Source organism: Falco biarmicus, chromosome 3, assembly GCF_023638135.1.
Source record: "Falco biarmicus isolate bFalBia1 chromosome 3, bFalBia1.pri, whole genome shotgun sequence".
Lineage (NCBI taxonomy): Eukaryota > Metazoa > Chordata > Aves > Falconiformes > Falconidae > Falco > Falco biarmicus.
The window spans coordinates 11,366,257-11,388,184 of record NC_079290.1 but is presented as its reverse complement, the minus strand read 5'-3'; the positions used below and the strand labels follow the sequence as shown (position 1 = coordinate 11,388,184).

At 42.4% G+C, this 21,928-nt stretch overlaps 2 protein-coding genes across 3 annotated transcripts in view; both read right to left on the bottom strand.

Annotated features, from left to right (window-relative positions):
- Nucleotides 1-3,068: 3,068 nt before the first annotated feature.
- On the bottom strand, nt 3,069-12,778 carry ZNF622 (zinc finger protein 622). Its single transcript, XM_056332849.1, has 7 exons — nt 12,692-12,778; nt 9,874-10,482; nt 7,607-7,855; nt 6,733-6,895; nt 5,817-5,929; nt 4,764-4,907; nt 3,069-4,155 (listed from the first exon to the last, which is right to left on the bottom strand). The coding sequence occupies exons 2-7, from the start codon at nt 10,478-10,480 to the stop codon at nt 4,028-4,030; spliced, it is 1,404 nt and encodes a 467-aa protein (XP_056188824.1). The 5' UTR covers nt 10,481-10,482; nt 12,692-12,778; the 3' UTR covers nt 3,069-4,027.
- Nucleotides 12,779-13,762: 984 nt separating this feature from the next.
- The window catches only part of RETREG1 (reticulophagy regulator 1), a 70,077-nt gene continuing 61,911 nt past the window's right edge, over nt 13,763-21,928 (bottom strand). For both annotated transcript variants that reach the window (XM_056332677.1, XM_056332678.1), the window contains exons 8-9: nt 21,018-21,144; nt 13,763-18,052 (exon numbers count right to left, since the gene is read on the bottom strand). In XM_056332677.1, coding sequence (XP_056188652.1) covers nt 17,541-18,052; nt 21,018-21,144 — 639 coding nt within the window. In that variant the 3' untranslated portion in view covers nt 13,763-17,540. The remainder of the gene's footprint in view (nt 18,053-21,017; nt 21,145-21,928) is intronic.

Sequence of the window (21,928 nt, the reverse complement as noted above, 5' to 3'; positions counted from 1 at the left end):
GTGGGAACTGATGAGGGATCGATAATGCACTCTTAAAGGGTGTTCACTTTAAATAGATCTTCATTTGGTGACCTGCAGCTGCAGTGTTGTAAGCTGTTAGGATGTTTTACATACCTGACTCTAGTGTCTCTGCCACTCTGCATCCCATATGCTTCTCTCTCTTTCCCTTCCAGATAATGGGTACATGTTTTTCCCTCTAGTACCACCTGGGCTGCTCTTAGGAAACTTAAGTGTACAAAACAGAAGAACTACTTCCAAAAGGAGACAGGCAGATGTACTCTATCAGGTTCGCCAGATCTTTCATTCTGCCGATTCATTCTGCAATGCCTGAAGCAGCACAAGGACCATTTCAACGTTCAGCTATTACTGGATGGACAGGCAGACACAACCCGTTTGTCCAAAATGGGATACCTTCTCCATACCTCTTCCTAGCCTTTCCTAGTATGGATGCACCAGCTTCAGAAGGGATCATCTCCTCTGGGAGCAACACACCCACCGAACTGCAATCATACCAGGGAATTCTTGCCCCAGAGTATCCACTGTATCCAGGGATTGTCTCAGTCTACTTGGTTGCATCTAGACTTTAGTTTCTTCTCATTCTGATAGCAAAAGCCAGAAAAAGCAAGGTCAGAGCAGGCGAGCACAAGCGCCAGGTGAGGTCATAGCTGGAAACATAGCTCCTTGGTGGGAACCATCATCACTTAAGAATTCCTTCAGGAAGCAAAAAAGCTGCTCTCAGCTATCCTTCATACAATCTTCAGGATTTAGGCTAGGCAGGTAAGAGACTAAACTGTGACACTGTGGAGCACGTTTAATAAAAATACTCTCACGTGGTTGGACATCGCTGGAGTTACCTACAAGCTGTGCAGCCTGCAGCACTTTAAACACTGCAGAGTATCTACATACTTGTTCTAGCCACCCTTTGCTAGCAATGCTCTCCCTGGGCCTACATAAAGATATTAACAGCAATTAATCTCGCAGAAGTCTACTGCTAATCGTAACTTGTTAGTGGCGAGCTTTGCCTTCTCACCCTACTGGTGTTCCGCATGAATGTACTCTTATTAGATTTTATTTATTTCCATAGTAAGCACAATACTGGAAAAGCTTTTCTGTGCCCTCTGCTGGTTTTCCAAGGCACTCATTTTCAGCTTAGAGTAAAAAACTTTTAAAATACTAGGCCAGAAACATAGGTGAATACTGTAACAAACTGTCTCGTCCGCTTCCCTCTGAGACTTGCCATATGACTACAAATCTTCACTTTTGCTTACTTGCATTTCCTTCTGAACTAGACTGTTCAGGAAATTCAGGCAATCCCCATCTTTTCATAAGCAGCAGGCTTCTTTGAGCAAGTCTGCATGGACTTAACTACTGGAGTTTCTTTTGGTTGCCCTTTCATGTTGAGGAGAACAGCACACTCCATGCACCTCCAGCCTGAACCTTATGGACCCCAAATCATTTGTCATTGGATCAATTACCTCCTCGTATTTCTGCCTTTACTGCAAAGACTCCTTTAAAAGCTACCTCTGAGACCAACTGTACTAGGTTATGCCCAAGACTCTTCCAGGACAACTGTCCTGTCCTTCACGTAAATTTTGGATATTCCATGAGTGTTTTCCAAAAGCTCCAGACTGAATGCTGCTCTGATGCTCACTGTTGACTTACACTGGTATTCAGTCAGTTGAGAAGACTTCTTTACAAGAGTCTTAACCTGAAGCCTAACGCATCTATTTCTACATTTTGTGGCATTTCATTTTGCTCTGTGTGTAAAGACAATGTACGTTCATAAGCATACGATCCTTTGGTAGTAATCTAACTTCAAAGAAAAAGTCAGAGATTACCATGAGCAGCTCCCAAGGGCCACATGCTGAGGCTTGACAAATACAAGTAGGATATACCCTCAGTGCTAGAAATCTGTATCACAGTTGCAAGCTGGGCCTGGTTATGAGTGTAATAAAGGGTATGATATCTTAAGATTCACACGGCTTGAGTCACATAGCTGAGAAGAGAAGCCTTACTTCTAACTTTAAAAGTAAAGCACACTAACCCAGAACAAATCTCCTAGAATAAATTGAAATGTGAGCTAGATGCAGCTATGGATACACAGCGGCAGTAATACTGCCTTGCCCGGAAAAAGGATGTATGCCTTTATCATCCTAACTGTAGTTTAGGATTTTGGATGTGAACATAGCCTTTTTTCAAACCGTTTTTAATGTACGAGTGACTTGACTTAGAAAAAACTGTCTCATATCTATAAGCCTGCGTTACTGATCAAGTTCTGTCTTCTCAGTACAAGCAGAAACACTAAAAAACTAACAAGGCAGCAGAACTTACTAAAAAAAACAAACCAAACCCCACCAAACCCAGAAAGCAAAACACCACAGACAAATCCACAGAAGAGTAATACAAGCACGCACCTCCATTGTGAAATGACAAATTTCCTAGGAGTCCCACAAATACTCTTTCAGAAGTGCTGATATGCCAACAGTAATACTTTTTATGAACTACTTCTTCAGGAAACTTTAGTAGAAAATTACAGTGTTAATTGACAAAGTCTCCCCCTACCACTCCCAGTGATACGCACACACACACCACAGGAGAGGAAGAACACTTACGTTAAAATCATGCCAGTAAAAGCCGCTACCAGGGAATCCAGAGTCATCTTAAAACACAGGAGTGTGACATGACTAACCAGCTGCAGCTGCCTTCGCAATGAATGGAGCAAACAAACAGTAATTTTCCTGTGGCATACACCCACGGCATCCAGCACACCACCAGCTCGGGGCCTCGTGAGCTAGCCCACACCTTTGCGTGTAAGTGCCCACCTCACCAGTTCTTCTCACCTTCATGTAAGGTCACAGAAGCTTTTAACATCTGTAACAGCAGGACCAACACGAGTGCTGGTGCCTCAGCCCTCTAACAAGCAGCTTTTCTCTACACCTGCCTGTAACAGTTGACCTGCTGAAGCGAGAGACTGTGCCTCCATTCCAGCCAATCCATGTCTCGGGTCACTGTCCTTCAGCAAGATCATACCAAATGCCAGTACTCGATGGGAACAACAAAAGCTGTCATCAACAGTAACTTCAGAGTTTTAATTAGGAAGTCTTTAACAGATCATCCGAAATTTTGATTGGCATTCATCTAAATGTTACAGTAATTTTGAGCAGATTTTAGATCAGGGGTCCTCAAACTTTTAACCAGGGGGCCGGCGTGTGGATGCAGTGGCAGGCAGTCATCTGCGGCTGCTTGGTTTCCCTCCCCAACCCCCGGCGGGGCGGGGGGGTTCTGTAAATACCGGGGGGCGGACTGAGGACCCTGGGGGGCCGTATCCGGTGCACAGGCCGTAGTTTGAGGACCCCTGTTTTAGATTATGAAAATTCATTACATTCAGCATAGAACAACTGCACTGTAAATTATTAATCCAGCCCTGAGCTGGAGCATTAAACAAGTGCAGTCAACTTCTGAAGACAGTATTAATCCTGGAGTTACATCTTCCATCAGTGCATTGCTTCAAACAGCTGTCACTTAACTTTTCCCAGAATCTCTGCTCCTGAATTTTCACCTCAATAGTACCAGCCAGAAGCCCAAAACAACCAGCTAATTTGTGTCTGGCCTCACCAGTGAAAGCCTTCAATACACCCCATCTCAGGCTCTTAGATCTAGGATCTTCTTTTGGCATCAACCATTTTGCAGAAGTGAAAACTGAAGGTATTTAGATAAATGACAATGTCAGCTGCCCCACAGGAATGGATTGCACAAAGATGGGCAGCAAGACTATGTGTGCTTCTTTATTCATAGCCATAGCTACTTTGCCACGTATTCCCTTTAAGTTATTTTATTTTTTAAGTTAGATCAACCATCGTTTCACTGGAAGAGACAAGTTCCCTGCTCTTCTGGTAGGGAGGAGAGCACACCAGCATACGTGTCCCCATTTGATATGTACCAAGTCCATTTTAACAACAGAATCCTTGGCCCAGAAACTATTAAATCCCCCCTCCCAAAACCAGCTGCATGCAGCTCTCTTGGGAACTCAGAATCTGACTTGCGCCCGGAAATGCATCTGCTTTGTAGCGTTGTTACGCATTCCTGTCTTGAGCATCCACTTTGACTTCATCCTCTGCAGGTACTGCATATCACGCTGCTGAGCAAAGACTGCCCCTTCAGAAAGAGAGGAGGAAGAGAAAGGGGGTAAGTGTCTGTAAGCTTACTTACTACTTACATACAAACCAGCTAACCTGTCCATTTACATCAGCAGTTAGCTATACGTTTTCCTTCCCATACTGCTCTAATTCTTTATACTTTTCTCTTGGGAAATGCCAGTTCCCCCTACGAATACCCATGACCCTGATTAAGGGAAACGGTTATTTTGCATTCCAATGTATGATTCTTTTATTTCAAAAGTGGATATAGATCACGTCACTGCTTTCCAACTTGAAAAGTATTCTAACTGTCAAAGAATGGTTTATGTTGCCTTAATAAATAGCAAGAGTAGCGGTTTTGACAGGCAGAAACCAACAAATCTTAGGAAGTCACCAAATATCACAAACGCACATGCTGATGAACTGAAAGGCTTGCACAAAGCTGCGATGGATTTTAGACACAACTTCCTGTCACTTATTTTGCTTGGATGTCAGGAATGAAAGGGGACCGAGTGGAAGACAAACAACTGCATAAAACCCCACAAATGTGAAACAAAATTGACCTATTTTAATTGTACAGTAACGACATCCTAGAACCTCCTCTGCAAAAAAGCCACAGTCACTCACCTGTCTGACTTGTCCAGCCCAAAGCTCTGTACTGCTGCAACACCCGACCCACTGCTTTCTTATTTTTCGCAACAGCCACCGTTCTTGACAGACCAAACCGTTGCTTGTAGTATCTCATCAAAGAACGATGACCCACCCTTGCACCTGTTGAGAGGAGGGGACATCTTACTATGCATAATGAAGCAGCTTCTGAAATGTAGTATTCAAGCACACCGTGAAAACTGTGGAAAATCCCTATGCTAAGAAATGCTTTTAGAAGGCTCAGAAGCTAAAAACCTTTAGGACTACTAGGACCTTGATTTAAATACTTTAAGAGCTGCTGTACTGCACTCTACCTTGAAGGAAAAAAACCCAAAGAGTGCTGTTGTTCAAGAGGGCCTTAGCTTAGATAACAAACAGGCAGTTATCAGAACAGAAAGTTTTCATTAGGAGAATGAGTAGAGGCAGTGCTGTTTCAAGTGACCAGGGAAGTAACTTGCTGACATTCAGGAAATCTTCTGTAACTGTATAGTTGGCAGCACTTTTCAGAATGAAAGGGCTGAGGTCCACTCACACAAAAACCACTAAAAGAAACAAATATACAAAAAAACCCCAAAACAACACGGAAATAAAAATCCAAGCAAGAGTGTCAAATGCTACACACTGCAAGAGTACATTGTTTAAATAATTTAGTTTTACTGAACTAGTTTACTAAATTAGTTTCCGGCTGCCTCTCTGCAAAAAAACCTACACTAGATCACCTAAGTTATAGCCTCTCCAAGTTGCACTATGAAGCATGGAAACTCTTGGAGTATACCATGAGAGTCACGTTAATGAAGAGGTGAAGTGGGCAAAGGCACCCCCTGCCTCAGTCCACAAATACATTCATGCTGAAGAAGTGGAACTACCTGTGAGTGAGAATAATGGAAGGCGAGGCCAAGACCCCAAAGACCCTTAGATGCAAAATTACCTTCTCCCTTGCCATAGGAAACCCCTCACAGTGATGACCTACGCTGCAGGTAATGGCTGCAGCTGTGAGAAACAGAGACATCATAACACAAATCTTACGCCTACCTGATGGAAGGATCAGCTCCATAGTGTCATCATCATAATCCAACTCTCTCTCTGCTGGGCGCTCTCCAGACACCTCCATATCTTCCCCATCCTTGTGATCAGGGTAACTGCTCCTGTGGAAGAGTAGCAGTACATGGTTTATACATGGCGAGCAGCTACAGCTATCCAGACCCATTACACAGAAAAACTGCTATGCACAGCTACAGCAAGCCACAAACATTGTCACGTGTCATCTACTTTAGTTTGGGAGTTCTTCCCAGTAGCACCCTGCCCTGAACAGATACCCAAGACAAGGGCCACTCTTCCTCCCCCTGTCCTATAACTCAGCACGGCTCTCCTGCTGCACATGTAACAGCGACTTCTGGCGAAAAGCCACCACTGTGCAGCCCAGCAGCTCTGCACAGCTGCTGAATGAGCGCTCAGAGAAGCTCCGCTAAATCCACCTGTCACCATAATAGGAGGTATTTCTGACCAAACTGAACTCATCTTAGGATAAGTTACAGGAAGCTCAACCAGAGGCCTCTGAATCACAGCAGTCCTGTTTAACTCCAGCTACTTAAAAAAATTAAAAATCCACAGTAGGTATTAAGCCCACAATCCATCTAAAAGGTAATGGAAAAGACAGAAATACCCTTTCATGGTCTCTTCTGGTGCACTGGAATCTACACTCAGTAACAGCAAACATACAAAACAATTCAAAACATATTTTTATGTAGGACTGGTATTAGTGGTCACAGGAGAGGAGAACCAATCGTGTTTATTTTTACCTAGAAAAGTAGTCAACCAGCTATGCAAAATAAGCATCAGAACCAGAAACGGGCTAACTTTTAAGAATGAGTAATAGTTTCTGATGCAATATTCAACTGTCCTTTTGTCTGTCCCCATCTGTGCTCCACTCAAAGAAAAGCATTCTCACCTAAAATCATAGAAGTCTGCAAATTCCAAGGCAGCATCTCCATCTGTGAACAGTTTGCAGTGGCTTTTATCATTCATGTGAGCCTGCACTGCTTCTGTAGAGTAGAAGGATTTCCCTTTCTCGTTGCACCAGATGCAGATTTTCCCAACACCAACTTTCTCTCCTGCGGAAAACATTGACACTTTTACTGGTCTGAACAGAGCCTCTCTAGTCAATAATGAACATTCCTCTAATGTGGGCCTCCTAGCTCGCAGAGACAGAGGAAGAGCCTTGAGCCTTGCATTTCCAGAAAAGCCCTGCTGTTCCTATGCCTTGACCATACGGCTCCACCAGGGACAAGTCTGTGCATTCAAAGATTTCTTATGACAAGATATGGATCATTATGTACTCTCAATAACAAATTTCATATGAACAATACAGGTTTTTATCTATTACTCCAAAGTTATTTTGTTTGCATCATTATTTGTAGACATCCAAGAAGGTATTTTTTTTTCAGCTTTTAGCTCTCTTATAAGTATTATAAACCAGTAAGGCAAATACTTGTGACTCGTTAGTAGGGTACACAGTCCATATGCACACATCAGCAACAGTGTTGTCCTAAATTTCATATTAGCTGAACGACCTTCTCAACGTTAGAAAATTACATGAGACCTACAGGGTACATGACCACATGTTTGATCAATGGGGTTTTCTCCCACTCTCTCCTGAAAGCCTGTGGTCCTGTTCATGATCAAAATAAGGAACTAGACAGCACTCAGATTTTACACAAAAAAAAAACCAAACCCAAAACATTTAAAGTCATATCCAAGTGAAAATAAGCAATAACAGTATATAATTATCCTGACCAAAAATCAGAGAACATTCACAGGCATACCCAGGTACTGGATTAGTCCTCTCAGATCCACAAGGTACTCTATGTCTGGAATGAAGAAACTGTGAGCTTTCGTCATATGGGCCACATTTTTCGTGAGAGATCTTGAGTGGTGGGGACAGAACAAGCAGTCCGTGACTGGGATGGCCCCAACAGCAGGAGTGCTTTCAGCTTCTGCCTGCTCCTCCTCTTCTCCTACACTTTCCATCTCTTCAGAGCCGATGTCTTCATCAGAATCCATGTCTTCCCAGTCTTTTAAAGGAAGTTAAAAAAAATATTTATTTGTATGATTACTTCTCCCAAGCAAAATAAGTCCTGATTAAGTTAGAAAAAGCTATAGACAATATTGCATTTTCTATTCTTACAGCGAAGTGCCACACGGTCACTTCCAGGTGTAAGAATACACCATTTCCAGTAAAAGACATTTGCACAGCAAAGCTTGTCTGCTCATAAAAAAAGTGCACAGTTCCACTATTTCCCACCCTCTCTCCATTTTCTCAGCTATTGAAACTTTATTGCTGTTTTGAAGCCTTAAATTTAATTCACCACAGCACAAGAACACAAGTATGGCTCATTAAAAACAATACAACTCTGTCAGAATCATGAAAATACTGATTTCCAGCAGAGACTCAGCAGTGAGGGAAAACACTCCTGTTTACACATACATTGTCAACAACAGAGAAAAACAAAACCAGCTGTCACAGATACACTATGTTACATTATATGTTAGTAATACCAAGATATACTAATTATTTTACACATTTGCAAGATTACTGCAGAGCTCATTAATGGATAGATGAACCAGCAATCTGATTATACTGCTAGAGGGGTCTAGAAATCTTTAAGGAGTTCAGATCCAGTGCAGTGAGCATTTCCCAGTACTCTGTTCGTACTGGTCCCCTTCCAAATGCCATGCGCACGCACAGTGTTTGAGAACAGGGAACACAATGCTCTCCAGTGTTGTAGGTGGCTAATTAGAGATCTCTGCTATAGGATGTAGTTTAACAATTTCAAAAGCCTGACACTGAATTAACAGGCAACATTCCTGAACAAACACTTAAAAGGAAAATCAACACTCAGAAACCTACTGAGATTTCAGCATTACAATTTATGACTAACACATGAATACAAAACAGTGCATGCTAGCTCCTTCTTTAGATGCAGAGATGCACGTTGAGAGATGCAAGTTTCTTCTCCTGTAGAACAGAGTCCCTGAATTGCAAATGAAATTTCACCAGCACAAAACTGCTGTAACAGATGTAGCAATGTGACACAACGGTTTCAGTAATGAAGCTGGCATGGTATCGTCCCACTTCATTCACACCTGTCCCCTTGCTGCAGTTTAATCACCCCATTCAACTGCTCCCATAGATGCATTTGGGGCTGCACTGTAAACTACAGCACTGAAAGCATCCATGTTAAAAATAACCTTTTTACAGGAATTCTGAAGCTCTGATCTTTTCAGTTGTCCATTTTGCAGGCTCACCTCCAACAAGGAGCTGTATCCACACAAGTGGTGAGGATGAAGCAGCACAAACAGGTAGTACGAGTGGCAACTCTTAAACCAATTTTGATATAGATCAGGCGTCCTCAAACTTTTTAACCAGGGGGCCGGCGCGTGGATGAAGTGGCAGGCAGTCATCTGCGGCTGCTTGGTTCCCCCCCCAACCCCTGGCGGGGGGGGTCTGTAAATACCAGGGGCTGGACTGAGGACCCTTGGGGGCTGTATCTGGTCCACAGACTGTAGTTTGAGGACCCCTGATATAGATGCTGACAGCCTGAGAAGCTATGTCACACAGTGTCAGGCTAAGGAGCAAACTTTCTCCTCTGGTCTTGAAGGACAGATTAAAGAAAAATCAACACTTCAACAGATAAGTGACTGATGGGACAACAGCAAAAGATCATGAGTGGATTTCAGTTCATCTATTTTGCAGAAGTAGTTTTAGGGTAACCTTTTATGTTAGACTTTGTTAAAGGAAACTTCTGGAATTTTACGTTGGAAATAGTGTTCGTATTAGTAACACTGAACCTTCACACACATTAGTATCTTCTCCAGCTGGCAGTTCAGACACTAACAGAGTCCTTGGCTGCAAGCATGGGCCAACCGCCAACCTTAACTCCTTTGTTAAGCTGAAAATTTAACCAACAGGAAGACCTTTTGTGATAGAAAATGCTGTACTACTACAGAAATAGGAGGAGACTTTAACACAAAACCAGCAACGACGTAGCTTACCCCAAGCCATCTCTTGTCAGTATGGTTACCGCCTTACCTTCTTCCACATCCTCTTCTTCCTCTGCTTGTTGTTTGGCCAGCTTCTTTGCTTGCTGTTCAAACCACTGTAGCCGTGGAGGTTTTTCCGATCGTTCTCTACTCTGCGATAAGCTGGCGCTTTCTGTAGAAACCAGAGAGCTACTTGTATTACTAGGAGGTAAAGGTGTCTTCTTTGGAGACGAAGACGGCTGAGCTCTGATGGCTTGCTGAATAGCTGTGTTCATTTCATCTTTGTTTACACCCTCTGGGGCCAGCCCCTTTTCCAGGTTCTTTTCATTTAATATTTTTACTTTCTTGCTGACAGCTTCAACAGCTTTCTTCTCCAGCTCCAGGTGCTTCTTGGACTTTAAGTGATTCTCATAGGCATTGAAGTTAGAGAATCTCTTGCTGCAAACTGTGCAGTAAGTGGCAGTGATTTTGTTCTGCTCCTCTGCTACTGCTCTCTGTGCTAGGACTCTCTCTTCAAAATTCTCAGCAGTGACAGGAGGCATGTCAGCAACCTTACGCTTCAAGTTGTATCTATGCCAGTCAGTTTTGTAATGGGCACGCTGAATGTCAGCATCCTTGAAAGCCACACGGCAAGTAATACAAGTGTAGGTTGCCATTACTGGAAAGTGAGCAAAAAAATAACCGTTATGCTAACAAAGATAAGTAACAGCCACAAAAAAAAAATCCCCAGACACAACATCCTGACAGCACCCATGTAAAGCAGCACTGAGACAAGACAGTTCTTGCACAGAATTAAATTTAGTAAACATGCTGTTTGCTAATGCTGGTATTATGTACTAGAAGGAGTAAAAGAAAATATAAAAGACTTTGATAGGGTTATCAGAGATAACTCGTACCACAGGAGATCTGAGCATCCCAGCTCTGGACCCAGCACCCACTGTGCTTGGCCAGGGTTCAGACAGAATGAGTATTCCCAGCCCTAGCAGCAGTACTTCAAAAGCTCTGCAATTTTTACTGAAGATCAGACACTAAAGGTTCTTGTCAAATGCGTGTTCTGCCAACTATAGGCTTCTGAGGAGATTAGTGATTGCTACAAAAAAAGGGCAGGAAGGGAAATCCTGCTTTCATGCCTATTTTCCACTTTCCACAGCCTTATCAAATAGAAAAAAAAAAAGGTTACCGCATTTAAAAAATAAAACCCCCTCAGCTATCTGGAGCAGCACAAGTACTGTCAACAACACTTTACCCCAAAGTACTGTGAATCTGGAGACACAGTCAGTCATGCCTAGATCTCGTGCTTGAAGCCACTGCTACTACTGGTCTTCCTCTATGCTCCACCGTGTAGTTGAGCTGCGTTATCGGGGCTGTCACAGGACTACTAGATGGCAGTGACCTGTAACTGATGTCGCCCTTTCCAAAGCCACTCATTTCCTTTCTTTTCAGTGCTTAATGAAAGTTAACCTTTCTAAGCAAAGCTGATGGAATCTCTTGAACGCTTCAAAAGCTAAGAGCAAAAAAAGCATGTTCTAACTGGAGAGCACTAAAGCCACCCCCATGTTTTAACCAATTTAGAAAACCTATAGTTTAATCTGGAAAAAAAAAAAAAAAAGAGAAATAAGACATCAGGAGGAGGGGGTCTGAAAGCAGGTGGAGGAACAACAGCTCCTCCCAGAACCTACCAACAAGGAGGAGCAGTTGTGAAAGACACAAATACACAGAGAACTGAAAGGTATTTTATGAAATGCTTGTTCCCTGGAAGAACTGGACTCCTCATTCTCTGTTTGCGCTATCTGTAATCCTACAGGGACAGAAGATATGTTAACAGAAAATAAAAAACACACTATTTTATTTGAAACACCATAAGCATCCATTCAGTATAACAGATGCCTTTTGTCTGAGAGGAAAATGTATTCTCTGCTCACTGATGGATCTCGATTGCGCTCTGAAGCATTTCCCTCCCACCTGCAGAGCTGCCTATCCCTTTCCTAGCCCCCAAGCAAGTATTTTACTGCCACAAACCAAATGACGCAGAATCACGTTTGCTATTAATCACAACCCCCTTGCAGAAACCTCGAAGACTGAACAGTTTGATCTGGTCTCTTACAGGTAGACAGCAGCTACGCACTAGACTACCCTCAGGTTGATTAAAAAAAAACAAAACAAAAACCAACAACAAAACAACAACCAAAAAAACAGATCAGAAGAAGAGGTACGCCAATGAGAGCATCCAAAACCATCACCCTTCATATATGACCACGAAATGAAGAAGCAACATTCACAATTCAAGCTGCATAAAGTACAAAAAGCAGAAAAAGTGCAAAAAGCAGCTGCAACCAGCCCTTCCCACTGCCCACGTGCATTTTCACTCCCAATTTTAACCGACCAAACCAAAGCACTGACCCTTCCCCTGCGTGGGGCTCTGGAAAACCAAACCCGAGGCGCTCGCAAGGCCCCAGTCCGGGCACAGCCGCGCCCGCGCAGAGCCGCCCCCCCGCCCAGGGCCCGTCACGGCCTCGGCTGCTTCCACCTGAACTCGGGCCGAGGCGGTGTCCGCAATGCTGACACAAGACGGAGGGGCCTGGCTGACAGGCAGGCGCTTACCCTGCGGACACCAGAAGCCACCGCACAACCTAAACCCGAGGGGAGAAAGCAATAATAATAGATTAAACCCCAGAAGGGGCGCGGGCGGAAGCCGCGAACCTTCGGGCCGCTGAGACGTGGCCAGCCAGGCCTGACAGAGAGGCTCCGCCATGAGGGACCGCGACCGACCGGCCGGGCCGCGCCCTCCCCGCCACCCCCGCGGAGCCGGGCCATGCCGTGCCGCCCACCGCCCTCCGCAGGACCGCCGCCGCCGCCGTGCCGCCCACCTGCCGCCCGCGGGGCCCGGCCTCCCGCGCCGCCGCCGCCAGCAGGAAGTCCCGCACGGCGCCAGGCGGGAAGGGCGCCAGGCAGGAAGGGCGGGGCTGCCCCGCCGCCGCCGCGCCCGCCCCCTAGCGACGCGGAGGCTGCGCAGCGCCGCCTGCTCGCTCCGCCGGCGGGCCCGCGGGGGCAGCGCCCCGGCCCCCAGCGCTGTAATCCCATACCACGTTATTGGGGGGATCTCATGTGAATCCAGTTATGTAAGCGGGGCAAATACATTATACTATTCCCAGACTAGTCCCATGATACTGTTGTCCGGTGTCATCATTCAATAGTGTCCAACAGTATTATTAATTCCTTCTTAATTAAATTTGGCTTTTATTTCCAAACAAGTATTTACTGAATTTCAGGAAAAAAATTCTTTAGAGGATATGTTCAAAAATAATCAGGTGCCAAATGTATTCCAAATTTTTTAAGTGCTGTCAGTCCTATTTTCTGAACACTCTTCAAAAGAAAATGAGAACCATTGATCCCACTCCCAGTAAGGTAAAATAGAATAACACTTCAAACAGGTGCTGACTGGATTACTAAAAGTGAGCTTTAAATGAAACTCAGTGACTGTCAGTAATTTCCAAAGCTCAGTAATACCTTTAGGTATCTCAACATGAAAGATGCAGTACTTACCCCCTTATAATTAAGGGTTAACTCTTAATAAATAAGAGGGTTAATTCTTAGAGATAAGTCTTGGGGATAAGTCTTAGGGTTAAATCTTAAGGTTAAGTCTTAGGTTTAAGTCTCAGTGTTAAGTCTTAGGGATAAGTCCTTGGGTTGAGTCTTAAAATTTAAGTCTTAAGGTTAAGCCTTAGGGGTCACCGCCGCCCCGGGTCTGTGCAGGGGTAACGCAGCGTGGGGGGCTGCGGGCAGGAGCGGAGCCCGGCCCCTGCGGGAGGAGAGCAGTGGAGCTCCCTTCGAGGGCTTTTTTGTTTGTTTGTTTGTTTGTTTGTGGTTTCTGCTTTATTTTTGGGGGGTGGATGGGTATTTTCCCCAATTTGGGAACAAACGAAGCATTAGCTATGATGAAAGATAAAAACTAACACGCATTTATTAAATGGTTTTACAAACAATCAATATAATAATTCCATGTTTACAAAATAGTAATCACGCTAGGTAAAGTGCTGCAAAATACTTTTAAATAAAGACATTTTGTAATTTTCCAGTTTCTGGTTACCCAGGTTGGTGTTGCTCACAGACCGTTACGCTGCTCGTGCAGTGAACAGACACAGAGACTACGGGAAATTTGTTCAGAAGGCTTAAACAGTCCGGGAAAAGTGCAAAACGAACAAAAACCAAGTAAAACTAGTATTTCTTCAGATCCTATTACTTTGGATTAAAAGACTTCCCCTCCTCTGCATAGACTTTCTCCCCCCCCCCCCCCCCCCCAACCAAGCTGAGGAGTGGCAAGCAGGTGTGTGGGACCCACGCGCAAAAGCCCCATGTTGCTGCTTTTCCGCTGGATGTGACACACCTGAAGGCCACGGATCCAGCGGCAATCGCTCCGCCTGCACTAACGCCAGGGGAAACTTGCCGAGCACAAAGGACTGAACAGCATCCCACAGACCCTGTCCTGACACATCGTTTTCTTCCAGCACGGATATATGACGCGGCCACTGCAAAGCGAGGGAGGGTGAGCGCTTCAACCACGCTACTGCGAAAATACACAGCATCCTCAATGTACTGGCAGGCAAGAGCATGCCAGATAGTGCAGGCAGTACTGATCCCACGGCAAGATCACGCTGTGTTACCCCACGGCACTTGCTCACACGTCCCCACGCTGATCTATGCCCTCTGCACTGCCCGTACTGCCCTTTGACTGGAAATTGAAGGCAAGCAGGCTTTCCACGGAACAAATGCACATTTCCAAGCTACATCCTACCTCATACATAGCTTGCCTTTCCTCCTACCCGTGTATTCAGTTTTGGAAGATGGGAAGGTGACGACAGTGCTCGATAGGAAAGATGCTGTGGGCCACTGTGACAGGAATTTTTAAGTAACTGCTATTTTGTGGCTGCTGCTAGAATACAACAAAATGAAGGTTTTCCTGAGGGATTTCCAACTGAAGGCAACATGGAAGGGTTGCACAAAGGAGAGAAACGTTTTCTTTGTGTTTTGCTGTCAAACTGCTGGCAGTGGAATGTATCATGTCCAAGCAAAGTGATTCTTTCATGCAGTTGTTTGGGAGGAAGAGGTAATATCCTGCAGAAAATTAAGCATCTTTCCACTACCTGCGGAAGAATATTGAATATTACAGAATTACCTCTTTCCATTAAACAGTACTTAGGGGCTTGAATAGAATCAACTACCACAAGAACAGAAAAAAAAAAATTCTAACGACACTCAAATAAGCAATTATGCCCCTAAACTTGAACAAATTGCATGTTCAAGTTTTGCTTTGTTTTTCTTTCTGGGGAAAAAACAAACAAACAAAAAACCAAAGAAACTCTTACTGGAGAAAAACTGGATCTAGTTTTCTATCTTGAAACCAGAAAATGGATCATTTACAAAAAGTCCAAGAAACTCCTCCAACTGCTTTTCCTTCTTGATCTATTATTCTAGACGAGTGCCCCTGCATTATGTACTTCATAAAACAACAATAAAGTGCATGCTGTTATAAGCCACGATTGACAGCCAGCTAGTCTGTTCTGTCAATCCGCTCCAGAAAAGCCTGTGAAGGACTGCTCCCTCCCTCCCTCCCTCCCACCTCTCCCTGTCCCGCAGCCTGCTTCCCTTCCCGGCACCAGTACTCCTGTACAAGGAACAAGGAAGCACACAGTTGTTTGTGTGCCTTACAGTTTCATCAACAAATTGGAAGTTTTTAAGTGTATAGATTGTCCTAAACATGCAGCAAGGAAATGAGGCTTTTAACTCATCTGAGAAATTTAAATGGCCTTTAAACTTACTGATTTTCCAGCAAAAGCTTCTTTTATTTTTGGTTTGGTTTTGTGTTTTTGTTCTGTCTTGGTTTGGTTTTTTTCCCAAATGAGAAGGACAGGCTGTGGGAAGCTAAAATGGAAACTTAGTGACCAATGCTGTGGAAGTGATGTCGCCATGTTTTTTAATCATTTCCAGAAACTTGCTTTTAATGTTAAAATGTATTTCAAAAACTGCATCTTGTGGGTGCTATATCCAGCACCCGCTTACTTCATAATGGATTTGATAATGAAGGCACAGGCTCACGTTTTTTACAGGAAAAGGACAGCAAACACGGTCAATATGCATTACTGACACAAAAGCACAAGCAACGATAAAGGTAGTGTCAAAAATTCTCAGCATCTTTCTTTTTTACTATACTCTTTTTGGCCATCTGCCTATTTTTTCACCTCAAAAGGAAAAAAAAAATGGAATTAATTTTGAACACAGGCTTACCTACACATATATGTTAGTGGAAGATTTTTATACTCTGTTGCTGTACTTTCTGAGGGTCCTAGATGACAGTATTCACCTCTTCAAATGCCAGTAAATGGAAAATGACTTTAGTAGTAGTAGCAGCTGACATGGTCCCTCAACTTTGCTAATGGTTTACATCACATTAAAAAAACTAGCTTTACTTCTTCCTATGTCTTTGATTACTACCTCTTGATATTATAATTCAATTTTGTCACAGGTGAACAAAAAAGCCCTAGAAAAAGTTAAATCAGTTACCTGCTTAAGATCCCATGCCACTCACTCAGCATGTCTGGAGTTTAAACTGGCAAACAATTTAAACAAGTTCTTGTTTGTTTGTTCTAAATTACATGCCAAGAAGAAGACTGTGAGTGTCTTCTACAGCAAATGACCTCACCAAATACTTTTAAGTATCTTAAAATATTCAGCTTGCAACACAACTTTTGTTGCAAGTGATGGCAGCTGTCCTGGGGAAAAAAAACCCAAACACCACAGAATCTTGAATTAATGAAGTGGTATCTAAAAATGTGGGGTTTGGGTTTTTTTTAACTCTCTAACCTCTATTCCAAACAATTACTATCCACACCTGCTCCCAAAAAGGTTGCTTGGGTTAGATGATATATCAACTTGTAAAAATAAAAAGGTGTTGGCTGACTTCACATGGGCAATACTGCCAAGGACCAGACTCTATCAAGGAACACAGCAGGTGGTCAGTCAAATAGCATGCCACTTTACAACTCTACAAGCCTAAAACAGCAAAAACCTTGGAAATGCATCGCCATATCCAAAATAATTCAAAGGTTTTAAGTATGAAATCAAATTCTTTGATAGTGTTGCACACATACTTAAACTAGAGTTGTGTTGGTTAATGTGTTTCATATTTAGTAGATGTGCTATACGTAATGCTAACTCATGGATTCATGCTTTTCAGCATGACTGAAGGAGGTGAGATTTAGTTAATCTCATTGCAATCCTGTGGCAATTTACCCTCGCCGTGTGAATCATTAATTTTATCACACGGTTGGCAACCAAGAATAAATAAACTGCCAATGTTAAAAATTTGGCTCAGGACCCCAAAATGCATGGTTGGCAAAAAGATAAAAAACCCCTCTCCCTCAACTCTTGGAACAACTCATCTCCAACACTCACCTGCAACCAAACAGTGAATAGATAATTCATTTCCATGCTATTACACTGAGGTATAACTACCAGAAACACTGAACTATCAGTATCAGCTGATATTTATCCAGTTAATTCACTCTGCATAAGGGAAATTATTACAATACATCTAAAGGAATAGTTAAAGCTTACAGCTCAGAATTTTCCTTTTTTTTTTTTTTTTTTTTTTTTTTTTTCATTTGATTTTTTTTGTGTATGTGTTTAATTTCTTCTATGTTACCATCTGCAATTTCCAGGTTAATGACTTCCAAGCAGATTTGAAAGGAAGCCTGAAGGCTTTTTCTTTTCCTGGGATTCTGCTTCTTGGCCTTGTGAAAGTCCCAATTCTTTCTCAATCTGCTCAAGCTCAGACTGGTCAAGCAGTTCAAAATCATCAGCTTCTTCTGTGTCTGTCTCCTCGCTCAAACTGGGCACTGCATGTGAGGGAGCTTGCTGTGCCGACTGCAACTGGTCTTTGATGGCAGCAGATACTGCAGCTGCGATGACATCCCCAGCAATTCCACTCATTAAATTAAAGGTTTGGTCACTGGTCAAAGGCAGGGAGAGCCCTGCAGTGGATGGTCTCTCTTTACTCTGTCTGGAAGCATGATCCACCTTGAAGTACGTTTGTTCTTTTCTTCGTTTTTGCTGGATGGGCATACCGATGCTTGAGTCATCATCATCATTTGTTCCGGCACCATTTTCTAAAGAAGGAAATTCTGAAAGATCTCTAGCGAAAGCTTCTTCATGATCACTAGGTCGGTCAAAATCTATTACAGGATTAACAGAAGGTAACAATGTTAGCAAACATGAAAGGCTTCCCCCCAAAAAGCAGCCAAATATAAAAATGCAGTCAGTAAGTGTTTAAATACATTTACTAATCTATAGACTGGCAGTTTTCTGAAATCTCAATGCAGAGCAGTTTGTGTGACATCTAAAATAAAATGGTTTTGAGGTCGTAAATCAAATACCATAAATCAGCCGGTATTCACCTAACTCACTATTTGAGGAAAATACCTTTTAAAAATAGTATCTAGCTGTATATGAAACAACCCACGCAAACCTTTAGCACAGCTAGTTCTAAATATAGCAACCACAGAAAGTCCTAGAATTTATAATGGGACACGAGGTCTCTAAACTCTTTTTTTTTCACAATACATATAATTTAGAAATATGTAAGCATGTACAAAAGTATTGCAAGCTTTTAATATACTTTTAGAATAACAAAAAGAATATTTACCTGTTTAATCAAAAATACAAAACCTCTGTAAAGACTTTATTTCTGAATTTTTCCTTTCTTGGCCAATGCTTGTATTAAATAGGAAACAGAAAATGAAAACTCTACAGATGATCTGGAATTGTTTCATGTTTTTAAGAGGCCAAAAAGCAGAATGTAAACTAATAAAATATTATAACGGCTGCATTAATGGCATGATATTTGTTACTAGAAATGTGTAAAACATACTGTACAGTACATGGCCTGTGGAAGAGGCCTAATGAGCATAAGGGAATACTATGATCTAATAGTGGAATGAGAAGGTAAAAAATAATCGGTTTGAACTTACTTTCTATGAAAACAAGCAATAGAAGTATTCATAAGGGCTAAGGAAATGAATCCTAAAAATGTCTCATACATCATTTTCTCCATTTTCTTTAGGATAAACAGGCTGGGAAGGTGAGGAGGAAGGGTTGTGCTGTATGCAGAGTGGTGTCTCAAATGCACAGAGCTTTGACAGGAGATGAGCCAATCACTGGATGCATCCCATCTGGTCTTGCACTTGTGTGTCTGTCCCATTTGCTGAAATGCTCCATAGGACAGAAGAGTGGATGTTGTTTATTTTTCACTTAGCAAGGCCTTTAACGCAGTTTCCCACATTATCCTTACAGCCAAACTGGTGAGTGAAGTGGGTAAGTGAACTGTAAGATGGGTGGGATATTGGCTGGACTGACAGGGTCACAGGGCTGTGATCAGCGATACAAGGTCCAACTGAAGGCCATTTATTAGTGACCTCTCAAAGGTACTGAAACCAACACTGTTCAATGTTTTTTATTAATGACTTGGATGACAGGATGGAGTGCGCTCTCAGCAAGTTCACAGGCAGAAAGGAACTGCTGTGGGCCAGGTGTATTTCATATTCTGGAGGGCTGGGTGCCCTCAGAAGGACCTCAACAGGCTGGAAAAATGAAGAGGCTGAAAAGGAACATCATGAAATTCAACAAAAGCAAGTGTGAAGTCCTGCATCTGGGATGGAATAATCTGTGCAGCAGTACAGGCTGGGGGCAATGAGACAGCAGCTTTCAAGAAAAGACCCATGGACAGCACGTCAGTGGTATGTCCTTGCAGCAAGAAAGGACAGCCAGATACTGAGCTATAATAGTGAAATCAAAGTAGCAAAGTCAATGGAAGGGATTTTCCACCCTCCATCCTACACCTACATTTGGAGTACTTTCTCCAGTTTTGACCTCTCCAGTGCACGACAGAAAATGAAAGACTGGAGTGAGTCTCCTGGAGGGCCAGCACAATTATTAGAGGGCTGGAGAACAGGACATTAGAGGAGATGCTGAGAGAACGGGCTTTGTTGGGCCTTAAGAGAAGGTGGCAAAGGGGGGGGGGGGGGCGGGGAATCACATAGCTGTCTAACTACCTAACGGGACGGTATAGAGAAGACGGGGCCTGACTCTTAAAGGTGCACAGTGGAACGGTAAGAGTAAATTGACACAAGCTGGAACATGGGAAATTTTGACTCACTGTAAGAAAAAAACTGTTTCAGCATGAAGGTGAGCAAATACTGTAAAAGGCTGTCCAGGGAGGTTCCTGAATCTCTGCCACTGGAGATGCTCAAAATTCAAATGGTCAGAGCCCTAAGCAACTTGATAAACTTGAACCTGCTTTGAATAGGAGGTTAGATGAGATGGACATTGATTTATTCCAATTTACGATTCTGTGATCATACAATGCCATCTATTTACAACTTGAAATAGTAACAAAATAATTTAAATTATTAATTTAGCCTGTATAATGTCATTACGTAGTATCACCCTGCTTGTAATTTATAGTGAACTTTTCCTAGAAGAGGAGAAATGCAGGATGAGCAGAGCCACGAATCCACAGGTAAAATTACACCAAACTACTCTTGCCCTTAATCTTTATTCAGGCGAAGCGCTAACTGAAAGCTTGGTGCGTAAAAAGTAAGAACTTGAAGATCTGGTCAATACCAAGACGAATGCTTGAGAATCTTTTCCTATCTTAGTCTTCACATCTAATTTAGGCTTATTGCTGGCTGTCTTCATTAGCGTTCTGGTAATAAAACCTAATAATACTTTCTTTAACTGGCCCTTCGGCAATTCAAAGTATTCACTTTTTCTTCCTCAGCTTTTATTTGTATAGCTTACCCACAAAAGCATTGATACTAACTTAAATGATTTATTTGCTTAAAAGGTTTGGCAGAAGAGAGCACTAAATCTAGCACTTACTGAACGTGTTGGTTTTACCCACCACTACTTACTTATTTAGACACTTGCTGATCCACTTCATGGCTTTTAAGGTGAGGACAGTTCTTACACAAGACGTATCCAAAATTATATAAAACTCTGGAATTAATTTATATTCATTGTAGGTGAAAAAAAACCCAAACCAACCAACCCAGAAAACTTCTGTCCTCAAATTCTCCGATGATTTTCAGGTAACTTACATGACTGCAATTCATCGGTGAAACAGATGAAGCCATTACATACCATCAGATGTGTCTGTCTGTGGAGAATACCCCTCGGATAAGTTAAAGGTCCCATTATCGGTCCAAGATACTTCTGATACATCTGTGTCAGACACTGACAGCTCTTTGGCAACAACTGCAGCACTAACCTACACATAAAAAAAAAAGTCCCATACATGGCATTCTTATACTCAAAATAGTCATGCTACAGGAAGCCAGTGCTTAGATACTGAAAAAGAAGCCTCTCGCACGTCATAGCAATATAAATCACCTCCTATTTAAGCTTTAATTGTAGAAACATGAAGAGAATAGGAGTATACAATACTTAGGAGTGAAGCATCCCTCTCTGTAATAACTTAAAGCTGTATTACACTAAGGAACACAGAGAATTCCAGTTATTCATTCTGGAAGTAACATCCTACTGTAATGAAAGCAGAATGAGCCTGCAAATACAATATACATTTAAATGTAAAGAAATGCATAAACTTGAATTAAAAAACCAGTCCATTATCTATACGACAGTCAACAATTAGCTAAACAAAAATCATTATCCTTTCCAAATTTATCCAACAACATTCAATTATGACAGCTACTAATTTTTATCCCATGAGATATATATTTTTTTTTCAGAATACAAAACACCTTCAAAGCAACCACTATAAGTCAGACTCTATACACTATTGATCAAATACTGCATAAGAATTCCTGTAAATCTGAACTTTTTTTTGTATCTACCAGTGTTCTGATTATAATGGAAAATCCTTTACCATACAGTTATTTGGATTATTAAGAGAGAAAGGAGATATTAGTGTTCTCATACATATCTAGAAAGATATTTCTAGATAATGTGCTGACTTACACTATTACTGAAAATGATCAGAGAAGCGGTTACAGAAGTATCTGACAGATTATGTAGGTTTTCTATGAACGTTT

Excerpts from the sequence above, each read along its gene's own strand:
- ZNF622 (XM_056332849.1), bottom strand. The coding sequence starts at position 10,480 with ATGGCAACCTACACTTGTATTACTTGCCGTGTGGCTTTCAAGGATGCT. Across the intron at positions 4,908-5,816 it reads GGAGCTGATCCTTCCATCAG|GTGCAAGGGTGGGTCATCGT; the intron begins GTAGGCGTAAGA and ends TCCTCTCAACAG. Across the intron at positions 4,156-4,763 it reads GGGCTGGACAAGTCAGACAG|GGGCAGTCTTTGCTCAGCAG; the intron begins GTGAGTGACTGT and ends CTCTTTCTGAAG.